This window comes from Ruditapes philippinarum, unplaced genomic scaffold (genome assembly GCF_026571515.1).
Source record: "Ruditapes philippinarum isolate M1 unplaced genomic scaffold, ASM2657151v2 ctg483_1_1_1_1, whole genome shotgun sequence".
NCBI classification, from domain to species: Eukaryota; Metazoa; Mollusca; class Bivalvia; order Venerida; family Veneridae; genus Ruditapes; species Ruditapes philippinarum.
Genome location: NW_026855476.1, coordinates 412,414 through 433,497, shown reverse-complemented (window position 1 = coordinate 433,497; position 21,084 = coordinate 412,414). Strand labels below are relative to the sequence as shown.

General features: G+C 32.1%; 2 protein-coding genes across 3 annotated transcripts; one reads left to right on the top strand and one right to left on the bottom strand.

Moving 5' to 3' along the window:
- Positions 1 to 561: 561 nt before the first annotated feature.
- LOC132743489 (inositol 1,4,5-trisphosphate receptor type 3-like) lies at positions 562 to 14,964 on the top strand. 2 transcript variants are annotated; one of them, XM_060732006.1, is made up of 20 exons: positions 562 to 605; positions 3,183 to 3,431; positions 3,763 to 3,909; positions 4,329 to 4,478; positions 4,811 to 4,912; positions 5,309 to 5,392; positions 5,804 to 5,977; positions 6,323 to 6,428; positions 6,818 to 6,936; positions 7,247 to 7,416; positions 7,714 to 7,869; positions 8,255 to 8,416; positions 9,110 to 9,224; positions 9,618 to 9,741; positions 10,103 to 10,278; positions 10,914 to 11,066; positions 11,595 to 11,672; positions 11,929 to 12,048; positions 12,446 to 12,583; positions 12,839 to 14,964. In XM_060732006.1, exons 2-20 carry the CDS (start codon positions 3,282 to 3,284, stop codon positions 13,415 to 13,417), a joined length of 3,003 nt encoding a protein of 1,000 aa, XP_060587989.1. In that variant the 5' UTR covers positions 562 to 605; positions 3,183 to 3,281; the 3' UTR covers positions 13,418 to 14,964. The 2 variants fall into 2 exon arrangements, with proteins under 2 accessions (XP_060587989.1, XP_060587988.1); XM_060732005.1 differs by lacking the exon at positions 562 to 605 and adding an exon at positions 996 to 1,034.
- Positions 14,965 to 15,606: 642 nt separating this feature from the next.
- On the bottom strand, positions 15,607 to 20,559 carry LOC132743488 (complement C1q tumor necrosis factor-related protein 3-like). Its single transcript, XM_060732004.1, has 2 exons — positions 20,069 to 20,559; positions 15,607 to 16,304 (listed from the first exon to the last, which is right to left on the bottom strand). Exons 1-2 carry the CDS (start codon positions 20,355 to 20,357, stop codon positions 15,850 to 15,852), a joined length of 744 nt encoding a protein of 247 aa, XP_060587987.1. The 5' UTR covers positions 20,358 to 20,559; the 3' UTR covers positions 15,607 to 15,849.
- Between the last annotated feature and the right edge of the window lie 525 nt (positions 20,560 to 21,084).

The window sequence follows — 21,084 nt, the reverse complement described above, 5'->3', positions numbered from 1 at the left end:
TTTTAAAAAGTTCTTTCGTTCATAATTTTGAGACATTTCGAACTAAGTTAACAAACGCTTTGTAATTTTAGGAGAGCTCTGCTTGCTCAACATGAAACAAGACGCGGAGAGTTTATGGCCAACTTCGGTAGTTTTCAAACGTCCTTGACGCTCGGCCGGAAAGCCTTACAGAAAATACAACACTATGAATTTAAGATTAAAGAAAGAAAAGATGCATGGCATGGTAAAGATGCTATTCATTTAAACCTTTTTATATATGTATGTATATGAATAATTTTTTATTGAATTAGTAAAATGTACGTGTTAACGTGGAAATGGTTGTTTAGAATATTACATACTTGAACATTCTAATGATTTTTGATTTTCTAGAGAAGATTTTTTTGGGAAAATAATGGCCATTTTACATGATTTACAAAATCACATCAGCAACAATCTTTTCTAAAATCATCAGAAACTTCATTGAAAATTTTCTTAAATGTCTCATTTGTTTTCCAATGTTTATACATTCTTTTTTCATGTGTGAGTGTAATGTTTAATCTATATACACTAAATTATATTTGACATAGAAATGCATCCTCAAGATTAAAAGAACCAAAAAGAAGAAGGTATCAAATCACACTAATAAACTTCAAACTCTTTTTATAACACGCTCGACTCTCTTTAAAGCTTTTTCTTGAGATGTTGCCTCAATCTTTCTGACGTTGTGGTTTCCGATGTCGCCTTTCAAGAAGAACATCTATATAATTTTTGATTCCACAACAAAATGATTATTGCTACCATGCAATTATAACGTTCACATAACAAATTCAAAATATCCATAATTTTTCACTTCTGTATATCTGTGTAACTTGTCTGTTTTTATTGTCACTGTTGTCACTTAATACGTTCTGCCTGTCACTATTTGTCTTGTGTCAATACTATTTATTTTATATTTGTATATTGTTGGCTTATTTTTTATAAATAAAGAATGAATTTTCACAATTATTGATAGAATAAAGATATTTTGTTTCATGCAGGGTAATCGGCTTAACAAGGTAAACATGTAAAAATGTATTTCATGAAAAACGAATGAGTATTTTTAACATATAACCACACTGTTTTTGCTGTTGGATAATAATTTCATAAATATTCTTCTGAAGTGACATTGTAGTAATAGTATATTTAAACATGTGATCAAACAAGTAATAATATTGTACAAACAAAAATGTCCAATGAATTACACTAATATTTACTACTAAAACTTTCACTATGCATAATTACATCCACAACCACACAAAGAGTACTTATACGTATTATATTAATCAAAATCTTGAAAAACTTCATCCTTTCCTCTGATCTTAGGCGATCTTTCGCAACTGCATGTGTCACAACTTTCTGTCTGTCTTGAACAATTCATTTTACACAATCGTAATATTCAGATATCACATCTTTGTATGCAGCACACCAAATATTGTCTTTTTTATATGCCCGAAAGAATTTCGGGCATATTATGTTATACCCCCTTGCGTCCGTCCGTCTGTCTGTCCGAGCATTTTGGGTTTAGGGGCTATATAACAGTAAATAGAACAAAAGAGAACAATAGGTTCATTCCGTGATCAAAGGGTTTAGGGGCTAGTAGCCCTTAAGAAAACAAAGAAAATAACAAAGAAAATAGCCCCTAAAGCCAAAATGTTGGAACGTCCGTCCGTCCGTCTGTCCGTCCGAGCAAACATTTTGGGTTTAGGGGCTATGTAACAGTAAAAAGAACAAAAGAGAACAATAGGTTCATTCCGTGATTAAAGGGTTTATGGGCTAGTAGCCCTTAAGAAAACAAAGAAAATAACAAAGAAAATAGCCCCTAGACCCAAAATGTTGGAACGTCCGTCCGTCCGTTAGCAATTTGGTTTCCGGAGCATTACTTAAGTTCCGTTTGGCCCACAATTTTCAAACTTCATAGGATGATTGTTCATATTGGGTAGAAGACCCCTATTGATTTTGGAGTCACAAGGTCAAAGGTCAAGGTCACTATCACCTTAAAACTGAAAACAGTTTCCGGAGCATAACTTAAGTTCCGTTTGGCCCACAGTGTTCAAACTTCATTGGATGATTGTTCATATTGGGTAGAAGACCCCTTTTGATTTTGGGGTCACAAAGTCAAAGGTCAAGGTCACTATTACCTCAAAACTGAAAACAGTTCCCACAGCATAACTTAAGTTCCATTTGGCCCACAGTGTTCAAACTTCATAGGATGATTGTTCATATTGGGTAGAAGACCCCTATTGATTTTGGGGTCACAAAGTCAAAGGTTAAGGTCATTATTACTTTAAAACTGAAAACAGTTTCCTGAGCATAACTTAAGTTCCATTTGGCCCACAATATTCAAACTTCATAGGATGATTGTCCATATTGAGTAGAAGACCCCTATTGATTTTGGTGTCACAAGGTTAAAGGTCATGGTCACTATTACCTCAAAACTGAAAACAGTTTCTGGAACATAACTCAAGTTCCATTTAGCCCACAATATTCAAACTTCATAGGATGATTGTCCATATTGGCTAAAAGACCCCTATTGATTTTGGGGTCACAAGGTCAAAGGGCAAGGTCACTATTACTTAAAACTGAAAACAGTTTCCGGAGCATAACTTAAGGTCTATTTGGCCCACAATATTCAAACTTCATTGGATGATTGTCCATATTGGGTAGAATACCCCTATTGATTTTGGGGTCACAAGGTCAAAGGTCAAGGTCACTATTACCTCAAAACTGTAAACAGTTTCCAGAGCATAACTTAAGTTCCATTTGGCCCACAATATTCAAACTTTATAGGAGGATTGCTATTTGAAGGAGGTAATACTTTATTTAATTTATGTAATGTCTTACAAATGCTTCATCCTTACACAAAAAAACCACTTTCGGGCATGTAATGCTCCGCCTAGCGGTGCTCTTGTTAATGTCTTATGAAATGTTGTTTTAATTAAGCAAGCTATTCACTTCTCTCAGAGTTCCTAATAGATGCCTTGATTGACAATAATTTTATAAAACACACAAAGTACGTAATTAATTTATTTTGACCACTTTCATATTTTGTTTAAAAAGAAAGTAAAAAGATAAGTGTTTTAGCAAACTAATCAGATGAAATTTAAAAAGGTTATCAGAAAAATTAGGATGTGACCCACCTACTTCTGATCTTTCTAAACTTGCAGAGGGCTTTGAGTAGAGCTAGAGAACCATTAACAGAGAAACAACGAAGGAAGTCGAAGAAAAGAAAGAATTCAGAAAAGAAAAAAGCAAAGCCACCGCCTATGACTAATGGTCTATCGAAGGACTATATAAGTGACCGTAGCAATGAGAATTTGCTCCAACCGGCAACACCAGACAAAATGATTGAAAAGATAAATGTGGAGTATAAACCTGACACCGGCGGAATAGAAATGATGGACATTCTTATTGATGTAATTATTTACTTAAAACTAAATAAGAAATATTCTATAACCGTATTAACTAGTCTACAACTATAATCTGTTTTACACACTTATATACAATGTGCGTTATCATGATGAGGTATTTTCACTAAAATGATAATATATACGTAAAGGTTTTGTTGCAAATATAAATATAGCTTTATATATGTTGTACTTAATAAAGTATTGGTTTTTATTTTGTAATGAAAAAGTTTTCTTCTTTCACAATATTAACTATAAACGTGTAGGACAAATTTAAGAATTGATAAACTATTTATATTCAATAAATCAGAATGATAATGGCTGATAATATTTTATTAAGGAGGAGGAGGAGGATAGTGCTGAGCAGATGTTTACTGATATGGACGAGAGTGTAGCAGATATGTTGGAATATAAGGATGATGGTTGTATTGAACTGGTACTAAAAGTTCTTGCCAGGATATGTGATGGTCAGCATGTTGGTCTACAGGTTTGTTGAAATCCTGGTGTTTAACATTTTCAAAAAACGTGATATGAATTCATTTATTAATGTATTGTGTTTTACTCATATCTGAAAATTCACATTCTCTTTTTGTCCCACCATATGTTTTTTATAACATTAAAACGAATTTGACTGCCTATACTATATGCCTAGACTTACTTTATTATTAAGGTAATTGACAAAACAAAGTTCAAGAAAATTTGATATTACTCAGTCTGATATTTAAATCCTTATTTGGAAATTATTAAACCTTTGTATAAATAAAGAACCTAGACATTATTATAATAACTTGCACTTATGAAAACATCTTTGAACAATGTGCAACAAATAAGTGGTTTATCTAATCGTTTTATATATGTTTATCAAATGTGTATGTTCATTCATATACACTGCTTTCTGTTTTAAAGAACTATCTTCGGGAACAGCCTGACAATGTCAAATCACTGAACATCATTGGCGAGACTGCACAGTTTTTGAATGTTGTTTACTCCAGTATCAACAAAAGGACAGTCGATCTTGTCATTCAACTATTTAGTACACTCAACGAATTTTGCTCGGTAAGAGTTGACTTTAAAAGATACATTGAATGTGTAGCAATGGTTTATTAAATGAAACGTGGAGTTTTGTCCCGAATTGCCTTTGAAATGTTTGTTGAATCACTTTTATTAAATTTGTACAAATAAAACTATTGGAAATTAGAGATTTAACTTTAGTAACTCTTGGACATTAATTATTAATATAATTAATAAAGCAATAAACAATCACCGAGCCAAATGAGTATGTAATGCAGCATATATTTCAGCTCGGTAAAATAGTAAATTAGATACAATGTAATGATAAATTGCATAGAATATTGTACAGATGATAAGAAATGTATTCGTCTATGCAGGGCAATCAAGAGAACAGAGAAGTGATTTATAACAAGAAAGCCATCGACTACATAAATTTTATTCTCAGGGCTGGTGAGATTGCAGACTGCTCTCCTGAGAAGGTATCCTAACCATCATAATCTAACTTTCTGATTTGTCAGCCATTTCTTACTCGCATTTACATATATTTTCTTTTGTAAAGCTTGAACTTGTTTTGCAATAGAGGTACTAAGTATTCATAAAAGTAGTTCATGTTTTCTGATTTTCTTTTCATGCCGTTGCAACATTGGCAAATATAGAGTGATGTTATCATCGTTTGTTGTGATGAAGTGTTGTGGTTCTTTAGGGGGTAGAGATTATGTCATACCAACACTTGGGGGTCATATGGCGACTTTTACAGCTTTCCTTAAGGAGGAAGACCTAAAGTGACCCTTCATGCATAGGCACAAGTTGTAAACGTTTGTAAGTGAAGAAAATTAAGCAATACAACTTTAGAATTACACCACATCTTTTTACAGGTACTTGATTTGAGAGAGTCTATTTCATCACTGATATTGTCATTGATCGAAGAAAACGGGCCTTCAGCCTCACAAGTTGCTAAGGTAATTTAGCAAATTTGTTTAATACAGTTTAAAGATGATTTGCTAAAGGGTAATGATTATATAGATTCATTTTATTTATTTATTGGAATGCAGTTCATTTTCTATTATTACGAAAAAAGGTAATTATAATTATCAAAAGCACATACCAATCAATAATTTAAGTTTAATGAAATCTTATAAAATTTCTGGAACCTTGTGATCTCTTGAAAAATATGAAAGCAGAAATGAGTACACGAAAGTCACATACTGACTTGAGTCTGATTGTGAGAGATAATGTAAAATGAAACATTTGTAAATGTTTTAAGCAGTATTTAAAGAATTAAACACCACAAGTTTGAGTTAATTATCACGAAGTCATCTATAAATATATTGTAGTCGCACTCATAACATGTATAATTTCAAAATGCTTAGGAGGTAAAAGACACGTTAGATAAGGAAGCTCTGTATCGCTGTATGGCACAATGTTATGAGATGCATCAATCGGAGAAGCCAAAACTTGAGGACATCGTTAAGTCAGAAGCTGGCTATATGCAGTCGGCGAAATCAATCGCTTCACTCGGTGGTAGTTTGATGAAAGGAGTTGTTGTAAGTGTATAGATTAATGTGTTTACTTAAAGAATTCCGTATAACCAGTCAGTAGATAAAAATTGAGTCAGTAGTACTGTAGTAGAAACAAACATGTTAATATATGATTAGATATTATATTTCAAATGTCTGAAAATAAAACTGGATTAAGCGTAGTCCGAGAATTATCAGTTACTCAAAGTGAAAGAAATGCGACAACTTATTTTGTCTATCAAGAACATCAGTTTGACTTGGTCTTTGACAAAAGTAACAGGATATTAACATAAATTTGATCTTGTGGCAAAATGTACTGCATTCAAATTACTGATACACGTATAATTAGAAATACTAAATATAATATTCCAGAAAGGACCACAAAAGAATGTTCTAAAGGAGAACCTCACGGCTGTAGGTTTCAAATTCTACTTGATTCTTGCACGCATGCATGACATAGATCCACAGTTGGTGGAACGTAAGTAAACTATGTTTATCCTATTTACTTTAACACGTTATACATTTTAACTTTCTCTTTTTTTAAGAAATTGTTAACTATATATTTTAATGATAGATCTATCAACAAATATGGAAAAGGAAATAAAGAAAGAAAGAAAAAAAGAACCCACCAAAATGTTTACACGTTAGTTTTTACATTTATTTACAAATTACATATGAATTCTCCTTTGATTTCTCATTATCAACAAGTTTAGCAATTAAGTTAATTATATGTTAAGTGATAGCAGTGTCTATTTCATTTGTTATTAAACATTCCATGTCATGTTATTTTTCTTAACGTTAACCAGAAAATTTGAATTATTTAACGCAACTGCAAATACATTTATAATATTAATATTTTTTGTATAGGTTTGTCGATAACACCAGAACAGACGAAAGCTTATGATTATTATAAGAAAAACAGTACGTCAGTCGAGATTGTGAAAGACGATGTGCTACAGAAAATAAACTTCAGGATCAAAAACAAGGTGTTACAAACAGTCATTATGATTCCTTCTAAATGAAAAAAAAAACGATTAAAAATATGCATTGTAAAGACAGTTTTTTCAAGAACACGTGACTTTTCTTGTCAATTTTATTTGCTCATACACCTACAGTTTCTAGATGAGTTCATCTCATGTGGTTGTACATACTGTCCTCATATTTTTATATATTTTCTTACAAATGTTGCTTTGATCAAATGAGTTTATTGATACTCCTTTTAGAAGATTTTTATGTTCCAACGTATTTTCTTTTAAAAAGTTTAAAAAGTTTAATGTTGTGGTAATTTCTGAACAGATACTTATAAGAGAAGAGGTGAAGGAGAAATTGAAGTGGAATGTTGACAGAACGTCTCCTAGCAACAAGATACGAGATCTAATGGACTGGACCCGGGATATTATGCAAGATATCTCATACCAGAGAAAGATACTGTTTAACCCTATTGCAATCATGTTTACCAAGGGCTGGTATGTACATGGCTATCACTTCAGATTACATTTATCATTATACGTTGAACCGTTTTGTGGGGTTCTTAACAATAACTCTTATAATAAATCCCAACAACAAAGAAGCTTGTTTCAACTAAATGAAATATGTTACATATATTTAGTTCAAATGCAACTGAAGACGTTGTTATATTTTTTATAAACTTGATATTATTATAGATCTGACGCACAAATAATAACAGACGATTAACATAAGACATTTCAGGTCCAATTTGTGGCATTACCTATATAATTTTAATAGAATGTGTGTTTTTGCAGGCTTCTATGGAATCATCTGGTGACGTTTCTCAGTTTTGCAATAAATATACTTATGTTGCTTACATGGAATGCTAAGGCAAGTCTCGAGGATTATGAGCGTATACAGAATGCTGGAAATACAACAAACGATACGTTTAACTTTGCATTGTTGAAAGAGTGAGTTATGTGTTTCTTAGTTGTGTGAGAATTGCATTTTCCATCCAAAGATTTAAGCATGAAAATTCAAGCTTTGTTTCTTTTAAATTCAAGGCTTCGTTTTTGTTTTTTTAATGTTATAAAATGCAAGATAATGTGATATATATGCCACTATTAGAGAAATGGTAAAACTATTCATAAACCAACTCTGTTTATCAAAGCATGTTTCGCTTTATTGAGCATCTGTAAAGAGACGATATGATAAATAAAAAAGACATAATGAGAAGTTGAAACATGAGGGAAACAAACATGTTGAAAAGTAAATATTTTGTTGTTTGTAAATCAATTAGATTATTTCTAATAGAAGTTAAAGCTTTAGATAATCTAAAAACTCTTTCTGTTTCAGTCCACAGCCTTCAATCGGACGCATACCAGAACATGAATATACTATAACCATGTATATTCTAAGTGGTGTACACAATCTTTTCTCGTTGTTTGTAATCATCAGTTACTTTTTATCCAATCATCCACGATTTCCCACGTGTTCAGAATTGGCTGACCCTTTCCGGTAAGAAATTTTGTAACAAACAAACAAACAAACAAACAAAATGTACTTCTTTAAGGCAAAATAATTGCACTCGTCCTGATCAGGGAAGCTTATTTGATGTCTAAACAGATATGATTGTGCAAATCAAGTTAATACAAAGATCTAGGGACAATTTCATGTGGATTGTCATCATTTCATTTTCACATTTTGTTTATTTTGTAGTCTTAAATAACATTATGCTCGTAATCTTAAATTGACATTACATATTTTATGTAATAATTCAAATGCAGTTTCTTAACTTAGTTACTTATCATACATGTGACTTATAGATAATAGCGCCATACACTGAATTTATAAGTCCGGTGCATTTGACGTACTCATCAAAGTTACTTAAAAGAACAAATTGAGCTTCGTAATAGTTAATTTGCCTCCCTCTCATGTGTATTGGAGTTCGAGTCCAACTTCGTCTCAATCATATTTCCTTAAATGAAATCAGTCATGGTTAGTTCCATGAGGCAAACGGGGAAGTGATTTGTACAAATTGCTAAAACAGTGTGACCTTAAATAAATAAATTACTTTCAAACGTATTTTCTGTTTATATCTTAGTTTTTTATTATTGACTAAGCTGGCAAACAAAATATGAGTTTAGTTTTAGAAATTTATTGTAAAAGTAGTTTTGATCCATCATTTTATTATCATTTTTCCTGTTGTAGTCAGTGCTGTAATAAGAACAAAGACAAGGGAGAAACGGTTGGGAAAAGGAGCTCCGAGGACAAGCCATCTAAACTTGATGTCAAATTCTTTAGTTTCACAACATTTTACTATATTGTAAATATATACATGTATATATATGCATTATCTTTGTTATGACTTTTTAACATTACCTAGATTTGTAATGACACTTGTTTGTGCTCTAATGAAACACGAATCGAATAGCGCCACATTAAACTTCTTTAAGATACTTTAAGAAATTTACTCACGAAAAATTAGTCTTTAGACAGTTTCCATTATTGTAAAATATGGCAATCCATTTTATTGATTGGTGATGAAAGTTTAATTGCAAGGAATAGTGAAAATCGAATACATAATGAATTACTTTGAATTTCCGTGTCAATCCGTATAAAATGGTACGTATGTTAAGTGCCTGCGTTATGTTACTTAATGCTTTATACCATCCGTTAATTTTCCGTAACTGACATTTTAATTCATTTTTCTTTTCAGCTTCTTCTTGCCATGTCTGCTGCAGGGACACAATTTCATGGCTATTTCTTTGCATTCCATCTCCTTAACATTGTAAATAATAATCAACTGCTAAGCGGTGTCATAAAGGCAGTCACACAAAATGGTAATACATTTGGTTTTATAATATAAATGATTTGTATTTACAGTCTTATCAGAACGTTATAGTATATCTGTATTGCCGTTAGGTTCTTTGCTTACTAGTGTTTAAAAACTTGTATGTGATATATTTAGAAATTAATAATTAATGATATTTTTTCTCTTTTGATTAATATTTTACTTTTCGAGTGTAATTCCCCGATATTAATTATTGTTTCGACGTGACACCTTTACAGAAAATATATTTTTAAATGTATGTATATTGTAGAAAAAATACTACTATTAAGCCAGTTAACAAATTAACCATTTTTGTATTTTTTGTAACCTTACTATTCAAATCTAAAATTATATATCTTTTTTGTCGTCAGGTGTGTCACTGCTATGGGTAGCTATTCTAGGCTTCATCGTTATTTATATATACTCTCTCGTTGGGTTCTCCTTGCTACGAGCCTACTTTGCACCGGGTGATTATCTGTATTGTTCAACACTTTGGCAGTGTACGGTAACAGTCATTAGATATGGTCTCATTGGTGACATGTTTGAGGTAAGAGTTTAGAGCAAGAAATATATATATATGAGCCGCGTCACGACAAAACCAACGTAATGCGTTTGCGACCAGCATGGATGCAGAACAGCCTGCGCATCCGCGCAGTCTGATCAGGATCCATGCTGTTCGCTATCAGTTTCTTTACTTGTTTTAGAGTTGGTAAGCGAACAGCATGGATCCTGATCAGACTGCGCGGATGCATTACGTTGGTTTTGTCGTGACGCGGCTCATATATACTTTTAATAGTCATTATATACCTGTTTTGTATTTTTGTGACGCTTGTGTGTGTCTCGTATCGGTAAATTTACTATATTGATTTACTTTGATTTCCAAATGAATATGAACAATAAATTGCAGAAACATTTCGTTGATAGAGGCAATGTTTCAAAGATATAAATAAGGCACAAATTATTCAATTTGTTAAGCTTCAAATCAACTTGTTTATTTTTCTTCTGCATTAGTAAATGCTAATATACAATATAAAATATTTCTTAATTATCAGGTTCATTTTTAACAAGTAATGTTTAGAGGTTAGTAAATTCATGTTCTATTCAATACATGAAAGTGTCGAGTATTGTATTAGATTTACAGATAAATGTCATTCAGTAATCTATTGTTGTTTTACATTACAGCAAGTGAAACAAGGAGAATCGGAGCGAACATTTGCAACATTCTGGCCTATAGTGTTATATCATGTGTCTTTCTTCATATTCATCACTACCATTGGCTTGAACATCATCTTTGGTATTATAGTAGATACCTTCTCCGAACTCAGAGACTTGAAGGTAATTTTGTCTAATCCGAATCTTACTTTTGAAATGTTGGGCAGTGTATCGCAGCTAAAGTCTGGACCTGTCGAATTTTTGTAATTAATTAGCCTGCTTTGAATTTGTAACTAGGGTGACTTCATAACCAAAATACAAATATTGAGTTACAAGTAAAGAGCCTGGTAACTCTGTATGAATTTACAGACTGGACTAGCTCTATAATAATGACGAAGACGTATTCCTTTCAGTTACAACAGGTTTAGGGTTTAAGTGTACGCACTATATTCTAACTTTAAATATTGTAGACACTGATCGTGATGTGCCCCTGGCGTATGGAGCACACTTAAATACAAACTTATTGGCAAAGTCTTTTAAGTCTGTTTTACATTCTTCACATAATGCTTTCCTGTCTTAAATTGAAGTGTAGTTTTAATCAGACATAAGTAAAGGTCTTATTTGAAATGTAGAAACGACTTTGTTTTGTTGTTGTTGTTTTAAAAGGATACAAACTATAATAATGTTGAATATTTTTATTTTCTATTCTAGTGGCGAGCTGAGTCAGATATGAAAGACACGTGCTTTATTTGTAGCAGAAACAGCTATGACTTTGAACATCACGGAAAGGTAATTTAATTGCAATATTAATGTTCATATAATTACTTGCACATAGTGACGACAATGCTTTAAGAAACGTTCTAACATTATGAGATTAAATCATTTGTTCAATGTTTCGTTCGAGATTTCTTACACTTGGCATATAGGTTTCTCTGTACATTTTTAAAGAATATTATAGAATACATTGGACATAGCATAACTCCATTTCATGTAAAAACGCTTTTATGTGCCATGTTTTATGTGCCATGTTTTTATTTCCTTGTAGGGATTTGACTTCCATGTGAGAAATGAGCACAACATGTGGTCTTATGTCTTCTTCTTTATACACCTCAATGACATGAAAACCAGCGATTATACTGCAATAGAGCTCTTTGTTAGCAAACTGGTGAGTAGTCTATCCGATCTATTCAGTTTTTGACCCTCTTCTGGCTGACTTTATTTCATGGACTTTACCTGATTTGAATTGGGAACTCTAAGTTGAGTTTTTTGGGGATTTCAGTATCTAAACAATTAAATCGGCCAGGTAATAGAGGCTTGTGCCATAAAGTTTTAATGATAAATTTAAGTTGGTCAATATATTTAAATTAAACATTTTTCTTTCCGTTGAACTCATCTAGATAGGTGAGCTAGAATATTGAGTTATGGGTCGATAGAGTTATCAAACGCTGCATAATTTGATTTTTTGATAGTAATATAAAACACGCAGTTGTTGTCATATTAAGGAAACGAGTTTTATATGTCGAAGTTTGCTAATATTTATTATTATCTCTTATTATTTTTAGCTTGAGCAAGAAAACTATGACTTCTTTCCGATGAATCGTGCCCTTTGTTTGTCGTCAATTGACATTGATTCTACTGAGTCAAAAATAGATGACCTTTTACATCAGGTGACTTCAATTGCACAGAAGCAACGTGAAGATGTAAGTTAAAATTTGATTTCGATATTTTAAAGATATGCATGCGGTTTCTTAAGTATAATGAATGAAGGAATAAATCCTTATTGTTTTAAATATATAAGGGAAAAATGTGTTAGTACTTTCAATATATATATATTATTGGTAGTCTGGACATTTCTATGAGTTATATTGAGGAACCAGTCTTTCTAAACATCTGATTTCTTGTTTATGTTAAACTTACCTGATTAAATATTCACCCTTTTAATGCGCATTTTCCAGGAAGCAGAAAAGAAACGCAAAGTTGAAAAATTGAAACAAAAGCGTTGGCAGGAAAAGCACAGACGATTTATATTTGGAATCCACCATAGCGCTGATGAAAACGAACTGGGTGACCGAGAACCATTAGTGCCACCATCTAATTCTAGTAATGACGGTGTGTTTAACGCACGTCAACCAGAAACTGGTAATATGATGTCTGTTTCTGACGATTCTGAATATTATAAGGAAAAGAGGGGTTCTTTATCATTGTTACAAATTCTAGAAGGCTTACCGGACGATAAATCTTCAAGGGCATCACGTGCCTCTTCAAAATCTCATATAATCTCGGAATCTGACGAAGAATCCGATACAGATTCAGCCGGAAGTACAGGTCCTGTTGAATCTTATGATCTTTTAAAATCGCGAGAGACATCGCGGGATAGAATAGACTCTATACCGGAAGAAGCTGTGGTTGCTGTTCCGATTCCACGTGCTGCAGCAGACGAAGAAGATGAGCTTCCGCCTCCACCACCGGAAGAGACCGAAGAACGCCACCTGGTGCCGCATCATGACAGCGATGAAGAAACTACTCATTTATAGTTTCAAAAATCATTCAGATTAATCGCTCAATGTTGTACGTGCAAAAATTAGATTATAAAAGCAGTGGATTCAAATTTACTTTTATTTCATTCACCAGTTCGAGTCCGGTTGCAATTAGAGAACAGAACTACATGTCCTTGGGCTACCATAACAAATGATTTGACATGTTTAAACGGTCTGGTTACATGTGTGTTTCCTGCAAAATACTTTCTACAATTAATCGAAGACAAGCCTTTACATGGTTTTACTAGTCGTTCTACAAAGTTTTAAGTAAATTAACATAGAACCATTTGAAATGGTGGCTAAAGTTTTATGTTGTGACAGTTATGAACCAAAGTAATGGTGAAAATACTTCTACAATGTAATCGCGAATCGTTGTAATATATATGAGATGTGAATTGATTTGTTGTTGCATATAGTTAATGTTGTTAAGTTTTTATTTGTTTTATCGAATAGTCTTCCAGCTACAGTATACGCACTGGAAATATTTATACAAACCGACCACAATGATTGTTGTTGTAATTTTTAATAAAAATATTTTAACCGCGTTCCTATATACGACTTGCAATATTAGCAATTGGCATTGCATTTTGTCTTTTTTGTTATATTACTTAATATCAATAAGTTTCTTGTGTCATTGCTCTACGCTGCAAGAAACTAGCCCAATATGTACAGGTCATTATATATCATTAAACATAGGCAAGGGACTAACAACCATTCACATACTTAACGTTTATTCTGAATATAATTTGGCTTTTAAATCTTATTTTCTAGACTGCCTCCGTGGTTAGGGTTAGAGTCGATGACTTCTAATCCAGTTACCTCTCTGGCGTGGGTTCGATCCCCGGGAGATGCTTTGGTAGTTTAGCGCGGAGGAAGGTTGACTAGTACTGGTGTAACTCTCCAGGAACGATGGTTAGGAAACTACCCGCCTATATTACTGAAATACTGTTGGGGAAAAGGCGTAAAATGAAACAAAGAAACAAACTTGTTTTCTGAAGTGTGGAAATGCTTAACATGCTCAGATTTTTTTAAAGACATCACTATAAAGATTGCATCAATATGTGTGCACATAATACCATACTGTATATTATTATAAATGTTCAAGGTCATTTCATCAACATGACCAAGCCATCGGATTTTTAATTATTCATCTTTATGCAGTTTGTTCTTTTTTAAGACAAGAACATCTCGGTCATGTTGTAAGACAAAAACATCTCTTCCATGTTTAACAGGATTGTATCCTAAACTTTCAAGATGTTGGCGACATTTCTTTCATGACATTTTGAGGTATATTGTACGCACATAAAACACGTTTGAAGGACAATAAGTTTTGTGTGAATGGAAAACGATGTACAATGTGTAATGTATAAATGTAAATGCGTAAACATCACGCACATTTCATGTCATTCAAGATAATATTTTGAAAATGAACAACATATTTTTGTACTAGGCAAAAACTATACCATTACATTTAAATTCTAAAACTTTCTAAAAGTTTATTTTAAATGAAAGAAAAAAATGCTATGCCCAATCAATATTACAACTATAATAAATGATTTAAGTTCGATTGTGTTCAATTCAATAGATAGTCATTAAAGATTCGTAGTTCTTGATAATATGTAGATATGATATGGTATGATACAGATACAGTTCGGAATACCTAGTCCCAACATGTGAATTTAATTATATCATCTGATATTACAGGTTTAAATAAGTTAAAATGCTAGGCTTAGTATTAAGACAAAAGTCCAGATGTGCGATAATTGGCAAGCCCGTATAGAACGATGTTACGCTTCCATGAACGTTTGATAAAAGAATGTATAACTTAAAACACAGTGAATGTATGAATTACAAAAGTTCGACTTATAATAAAATGAGCTTACTGCAAGTCCCAGACTACCTCTTGCAAAAGAAATTGGGGACGAAATAATGCATGATATTTGTTTGCCTATTTTGATTGACAACTGTTAAGAATGAATTAAAAGGTTGTATATGTTGAAATATGTTTGTTTAACAAATTGTTTTTGTCGACGTCAGTGCTCCTACAGCGCACTATACTTCCCTTTTATGTGTAGATATTAGAACCACTATACCATTAGTTGTAACAAATTTGTACATATGTATGTTATTCTTATAAGTATGTTTTATAAAATACCAAATAATTTAACTGCTGCATTGAAAATAACTGTTGTTTTTGTACTTATATTTTCCGTAAAATATTATACATGCTTGAATAAATTTATCGATCTATTGATAATTATTGTTGTTTTATTTGACTGACAAATATTTTTACAGAGAAACCAAAAATGTCTGTCCATTAGAAAGATCGTTCTTGTCTCCATTGAAAGCTAATAAAAAAAATAACTCAATGTGCATATGGTTATGCAAACAACAGTAGGATGGTAATCGTACGTTTACCAATTTCTTAGTTAATCTTCTGCAAAGAGCAAAGCCCCTGTAAAACTGCTAACCCGTCTTTCAGGCTCGGAATGAATCTCCGCACCGCCGCTGGATAGTCGTTTTGTCCATACAACGTCACCCTTGTTAACATGAATGATGACAGTACTGCTACCTTGATGATCATGGCCCCTTAGTCGGCTTTCAGCAACAGCTGTTGTCTGTGTTGATGCGTTGACAACTAGGTTTATCCAAATATCAAATATTGCCCCGGTTTGTCTAGCAGCACTAGACCATGAAAATATGTAAATACCAGATTTTGGAGCTGTAAACATACCGTTGTATACATTATACGCCGCGCCCTTATTCAGAAGAACTTTGTTGTAGACAATCGCCTGGTCGACACCAAGATTGGTCTTGTGATGGTCCAAATAGGCAGTGAATGCAACCGGAGATTGATTTTGACCAAAAGCGCAGGTTGATTCATCTAAAACAAGAAATATATTTAAATATTTATTTTTTCCTTTTGCACTGTCTTTTTATATTTACCAAAACATTCCAAAAGTTAACATCAAGATCTGGAAACACAATAGTTCATTTTTTCCAATACAATGGGTATCTAACATCTTATCTTGATTATCAACAATGAGGCCTTTTTGAAACAATCGGCCGAATACTACGAAACAACGATACGAGGGATTTAGTTTAAGAGCAAATCGAGGATCAAGTGTGTACTGTTTTAATAAACTATAAACAGTGAACGAACTGGGGAACTTGTTTCATAACGGAACGGGGTATTAAGTGTAAAGCAAAATCGGGGAACAAGGATGTATCAGAAACAAAGCCTTGATATTTTCAAAATAAATAGCATGTGCATCAAATTCAGGTGTTGATGCATTTTAATTTAGTAATCAAAGCATCAAGGTTAAGCATCAAATGTCATGCTATCAGAATAAATTTTATTAATATATTCAGGCTCGAAAGAAGCACATATTTATATAATGTACTTATAATAATGATTTATTTCATTATATAAACATTACATGGTACAAAACGAGTAACAATATCACATGATTATTGCCATGGGTGAAACAACAACAAATAAAAAGAATAATAAAAAACTAATTAAGATAAAACCTTAGTGATAAGAAGACAAACTAAATCACCATAAAATAATAATCATTTTGAAAGACTTTTTATAAAAGATAAATACGTTTATCAAATAAGATACAAGATATTAATAAAATGAAAGATGTACCAGAACATGTACGCATATTATCCAGGATGACACAAAAAGTGGGAGGTGAATTCACTTGTGTCTAGGATGTATAATAATGATATGTCCTATCAATGTATTACACTTTAGTGGCACCTTTAACTGTATTCATAATCGATAATAAATCGAGCCAATAAGGCTTTCTTTTTAGACATGATAAGTGTGTGGTATCTGGTAAACATCACTGCGTTTAAAGATTTAATTACATAAGGAGACAAACACAGCTAGAGCTATCACCGAATTCAATCCTGCACCCAACATCTACGATAGAAGCTAAATTGGATATGTGGAGAGGGGAATAAATTTTTCAGGAAAAAACAAAAGAAAACATATAAAAAGAAATTGTCTTTGGTAAAAAGAATGACAACATTACACAGGTCAGGTCATCATATCGATTTTATTTCATCCCAAAAAAGATTGAAACAGCAAAAATAATTAAGTGAAATTGACCTGTTTGGGTCTCGTATTAAAATAATTATAAATGTCAGAATATTTTCAAAGTAAAAAGGGGACACATTTATTAAAAAGCAACAAAAAAGTTCGGATAAGCTTGCTTAGAATTATAAGTAAATATCTGTTCTGGTTCATGAGACACTAAAGTATTGAATTAAATGCAAATTAAATTTCAGAACACTTTTTAACTAAAAGAGGGAAAACCTTTGTCAACATGTGGTGAAGAGTTAAAGAACTTTGGATTTTGAGTTTGCATGTAATTATTCGTAAACGTTTTAAGTATTTGCTTTCACATGTGAATTAAAGTAATTAGTAAGGTGCATAACTTTGTTAAAATACCTTGACCTGATTATCCTCCTTGTGACCCTGCCTAGATATCTAAAGTTTCAAGATTCTGTTCAAGTTTAAATCTAAGATCATTTTCTTAGTCAAAAAGGGCTATAAATTTGTTGAAAGTGCAATGAAAAGTTGAAAAACTTGACATGATGATTTTTGTGCTTGTGACCGATCAAGTACATTTGAAGTTTTGGTTTAGTTAATGTAAAATACCTTGAATAACATATACAATAATGGCACGCATAAATAAAAATTATTTATCTGTACGACCCGAAAAATAATTGAATTTATTGATTTAAAATGTATGTAATACATTTATAGAATAAAAATCTTAGGTATAAATAATAGTTTGAAAAATACTTGATCATCAGACAACTTTTATGCTAAGTCACCGTATTTCTGTAACCTAATGTTTTATTTTCGCGAACCATGGCATTTTCAATACCGCCTCTACATTACTGTTTAAGGAAAAATCAATTCTAATAACTTGATTTTGAACAAACGGGTAATGTAGATTCTCAAAACCAAACCAGCCTCTATTTTAGATAATGTAAAATTTCTAACATTCTAGTTACGCGTGTCATGATATAATTTTTCATTTCTAACATTTAACATTAAATTGAATTTGTATTTGTTATGAAATTAATTCTCTCAACATTAAATGTAACTTGTGTAATCAGCGTCTTTGATGCGTTACTGTCACGAACGTATTTCTGAATTTTCTGACTTCACTTTTTATATGTTAATGTTTTTATTACAACATATTTTAATTATTATGAAAAAATATATCTTTTAAGGCCGAGTACCTCAGCTTGTTATACGCCGTTATGAGTATACGCCGAGGTCATGTCTTTGGTCCGAAGGGTCGATGTAACTAGGGATTTAGGAGATATCTAAGCGATATCATTTATTTGTAATTAAATTATTATGTTGTTTAAAATTATTATTATGTTTATATAAATGCTTATATTATTGTCATAAAAATAAACTCATGCAAGTGTTTAATGTAAGATATTGCATGAAGTCGAACGTTTACACTGTTTTAAATAGTTCAACATGTATTTACTGTAGGAAAACTAGAACATAGCCAGGTGTTTCTATTGTAATCAAGATGGGTTTTATTTCCTTTGTTAACATTTTTTCTTTGTTTGTTTTTTCTTTTGTTGCATCATAACTTAACTTGAGATATAATCAAGGAAATTATCGCTTTAAAATGATTTGTATGAAGATAACACAAGCACAACAGCTTAAAAGTTTTAGTATGCTAGCATTCACACAACTGAAATTTAGTACCACACGATCATTTAGATCCCTTAAAAATATTTTAAGTGCGTATTATATCAATGTTACAGAATAATGATTATTGTCTTTAACATATTTTTTGTCTCAACTCAACTTTTTTAATATTTAAGTTATCCCATTACATAGTTAAATGTCTAACGCACATAAAAGCATGTTAATATAAAAATACATGACGTTTCTTATATGGCTATTAATTATAAGAATATACATTGTTCTCCTTATGTTTTTAGATGAGACTGCGTATAATAAATGGCATTGTTTGCAGAAATATGCAATTTATTTCTATACTCAACAAAATAAGACAATATAGAATTAACTTTCTATAGTGATATATTTTGTAAGCATACTCTTTTTTTTAAATAGAAAAATGTTGATAACAACAAAAGTTGAGTCCGGTTTGTGACAATCGATATGGAAAATGGTTCGTTGCAAACATTTGATTCATAGGGAGCAAACTATTATTGAATATAAGATGAACGAATGTTTCTTAAAATGGCTTCGCGTTAATATGCAAGAATCAGCAATGTGCTAACTCCTTTCTCTCATAACCTTTGATTGATTGTGTATACACATTATCAAAATAAGTAACATGTATTCGAATTAGGTAACATCCTATAAGCATACTGACAAAATCAATTTGCACATACGCAACTGTTGATCGATCTACTCTCAAATTCTCGATTTTACATTTTATTTTGAAATTTTATTGTTTTGAAATTCTGTTCTTCTTATACGCCCATGCGTATCGGTAAGTATGCCACAAATAAGATAAGCAAGATTTATTTTCTCGTGTAAGTTGGTGCGCTATATTTTGTAAACCATTTTTGGAATTTCTGATCCATTAAGACATTTTGTTTAAAAAAATGAACAGAAAGAACACTTACCTCTTTTTGATCGCTTAAGCCTCTTGTTTGCAATCATTTTCGCTTGAATCTGATCGTTTACGTGAAGTTTATCAAGTTCATTTTTCATAATTTTGTTTTCTTGTAAAAGTCGGGTTGAAGTCTTTCTATAGTTTTCAACTTCACGTTTGATAGCTTTCAGTTCTTGAAGCACGTTTTCGTATTTTTCATCGGCTTTTGCATTAGAATCCTCACTTTCCACTGGTTTTACATTTCCGTTATTTAGAAATGCTACGACAGAAATCCATACTATGATGCTAAACTTCACCATTTTAATTTTTTAATGAATACACAGTGAAAAAAGTAAGAATTTTTAATCTATAACCACTTTTCGTGTTTGTAATTACTTTTTGTCCATTAGGACTACAGTATTTCAAATGAATTGTACTAGGTTTAGTAAGTCGGCTTTAAAAGTCACTTATAAATATAGACTGTTTGTAACAAGATCCGTTTGCGCTTGTTCTATGCACCGGCGAAGGCGTAGCTAAGATGCGTGGTCTGCGTATTTTGTCTTGCATATCAGATAGGATTATAGATCTACTGTTTACACCGGTGCTAGAAAAACTTGCCTTACACCCCATGTAAAGCAAGTCGCCTGTTTTGATGACGTCATTCCCAGGCGACTTTTATGAATGAATTGCGTTCTTAGGAGAACGTCAATGTGCCCTTATGAATGAAGTTGTAAATGCTACTATAAGAAAAATGTGCTAAATGAAAATATTTTCTTTTCGTAATATCATAATTTGTAATATGCAAGAAAAAGAATCAAACACCGGCTATCGGTACAGACAGGAATATCTAGCTCTCGGGTAACTGTCTAACGGAAACTCGGCAGAGCCTCGTTATCGCCGTAAACAGTTACCCTCGAGCTAGATATTCTGGTCTGTACCGGCAGCCGGTGAAAGATTCTTATATTATATTATATTACACACGTATGAAAACATGGATATACATGTATTTTAAGATTAAACAAAAAAATCTTTTCCCCAGAAGACTAT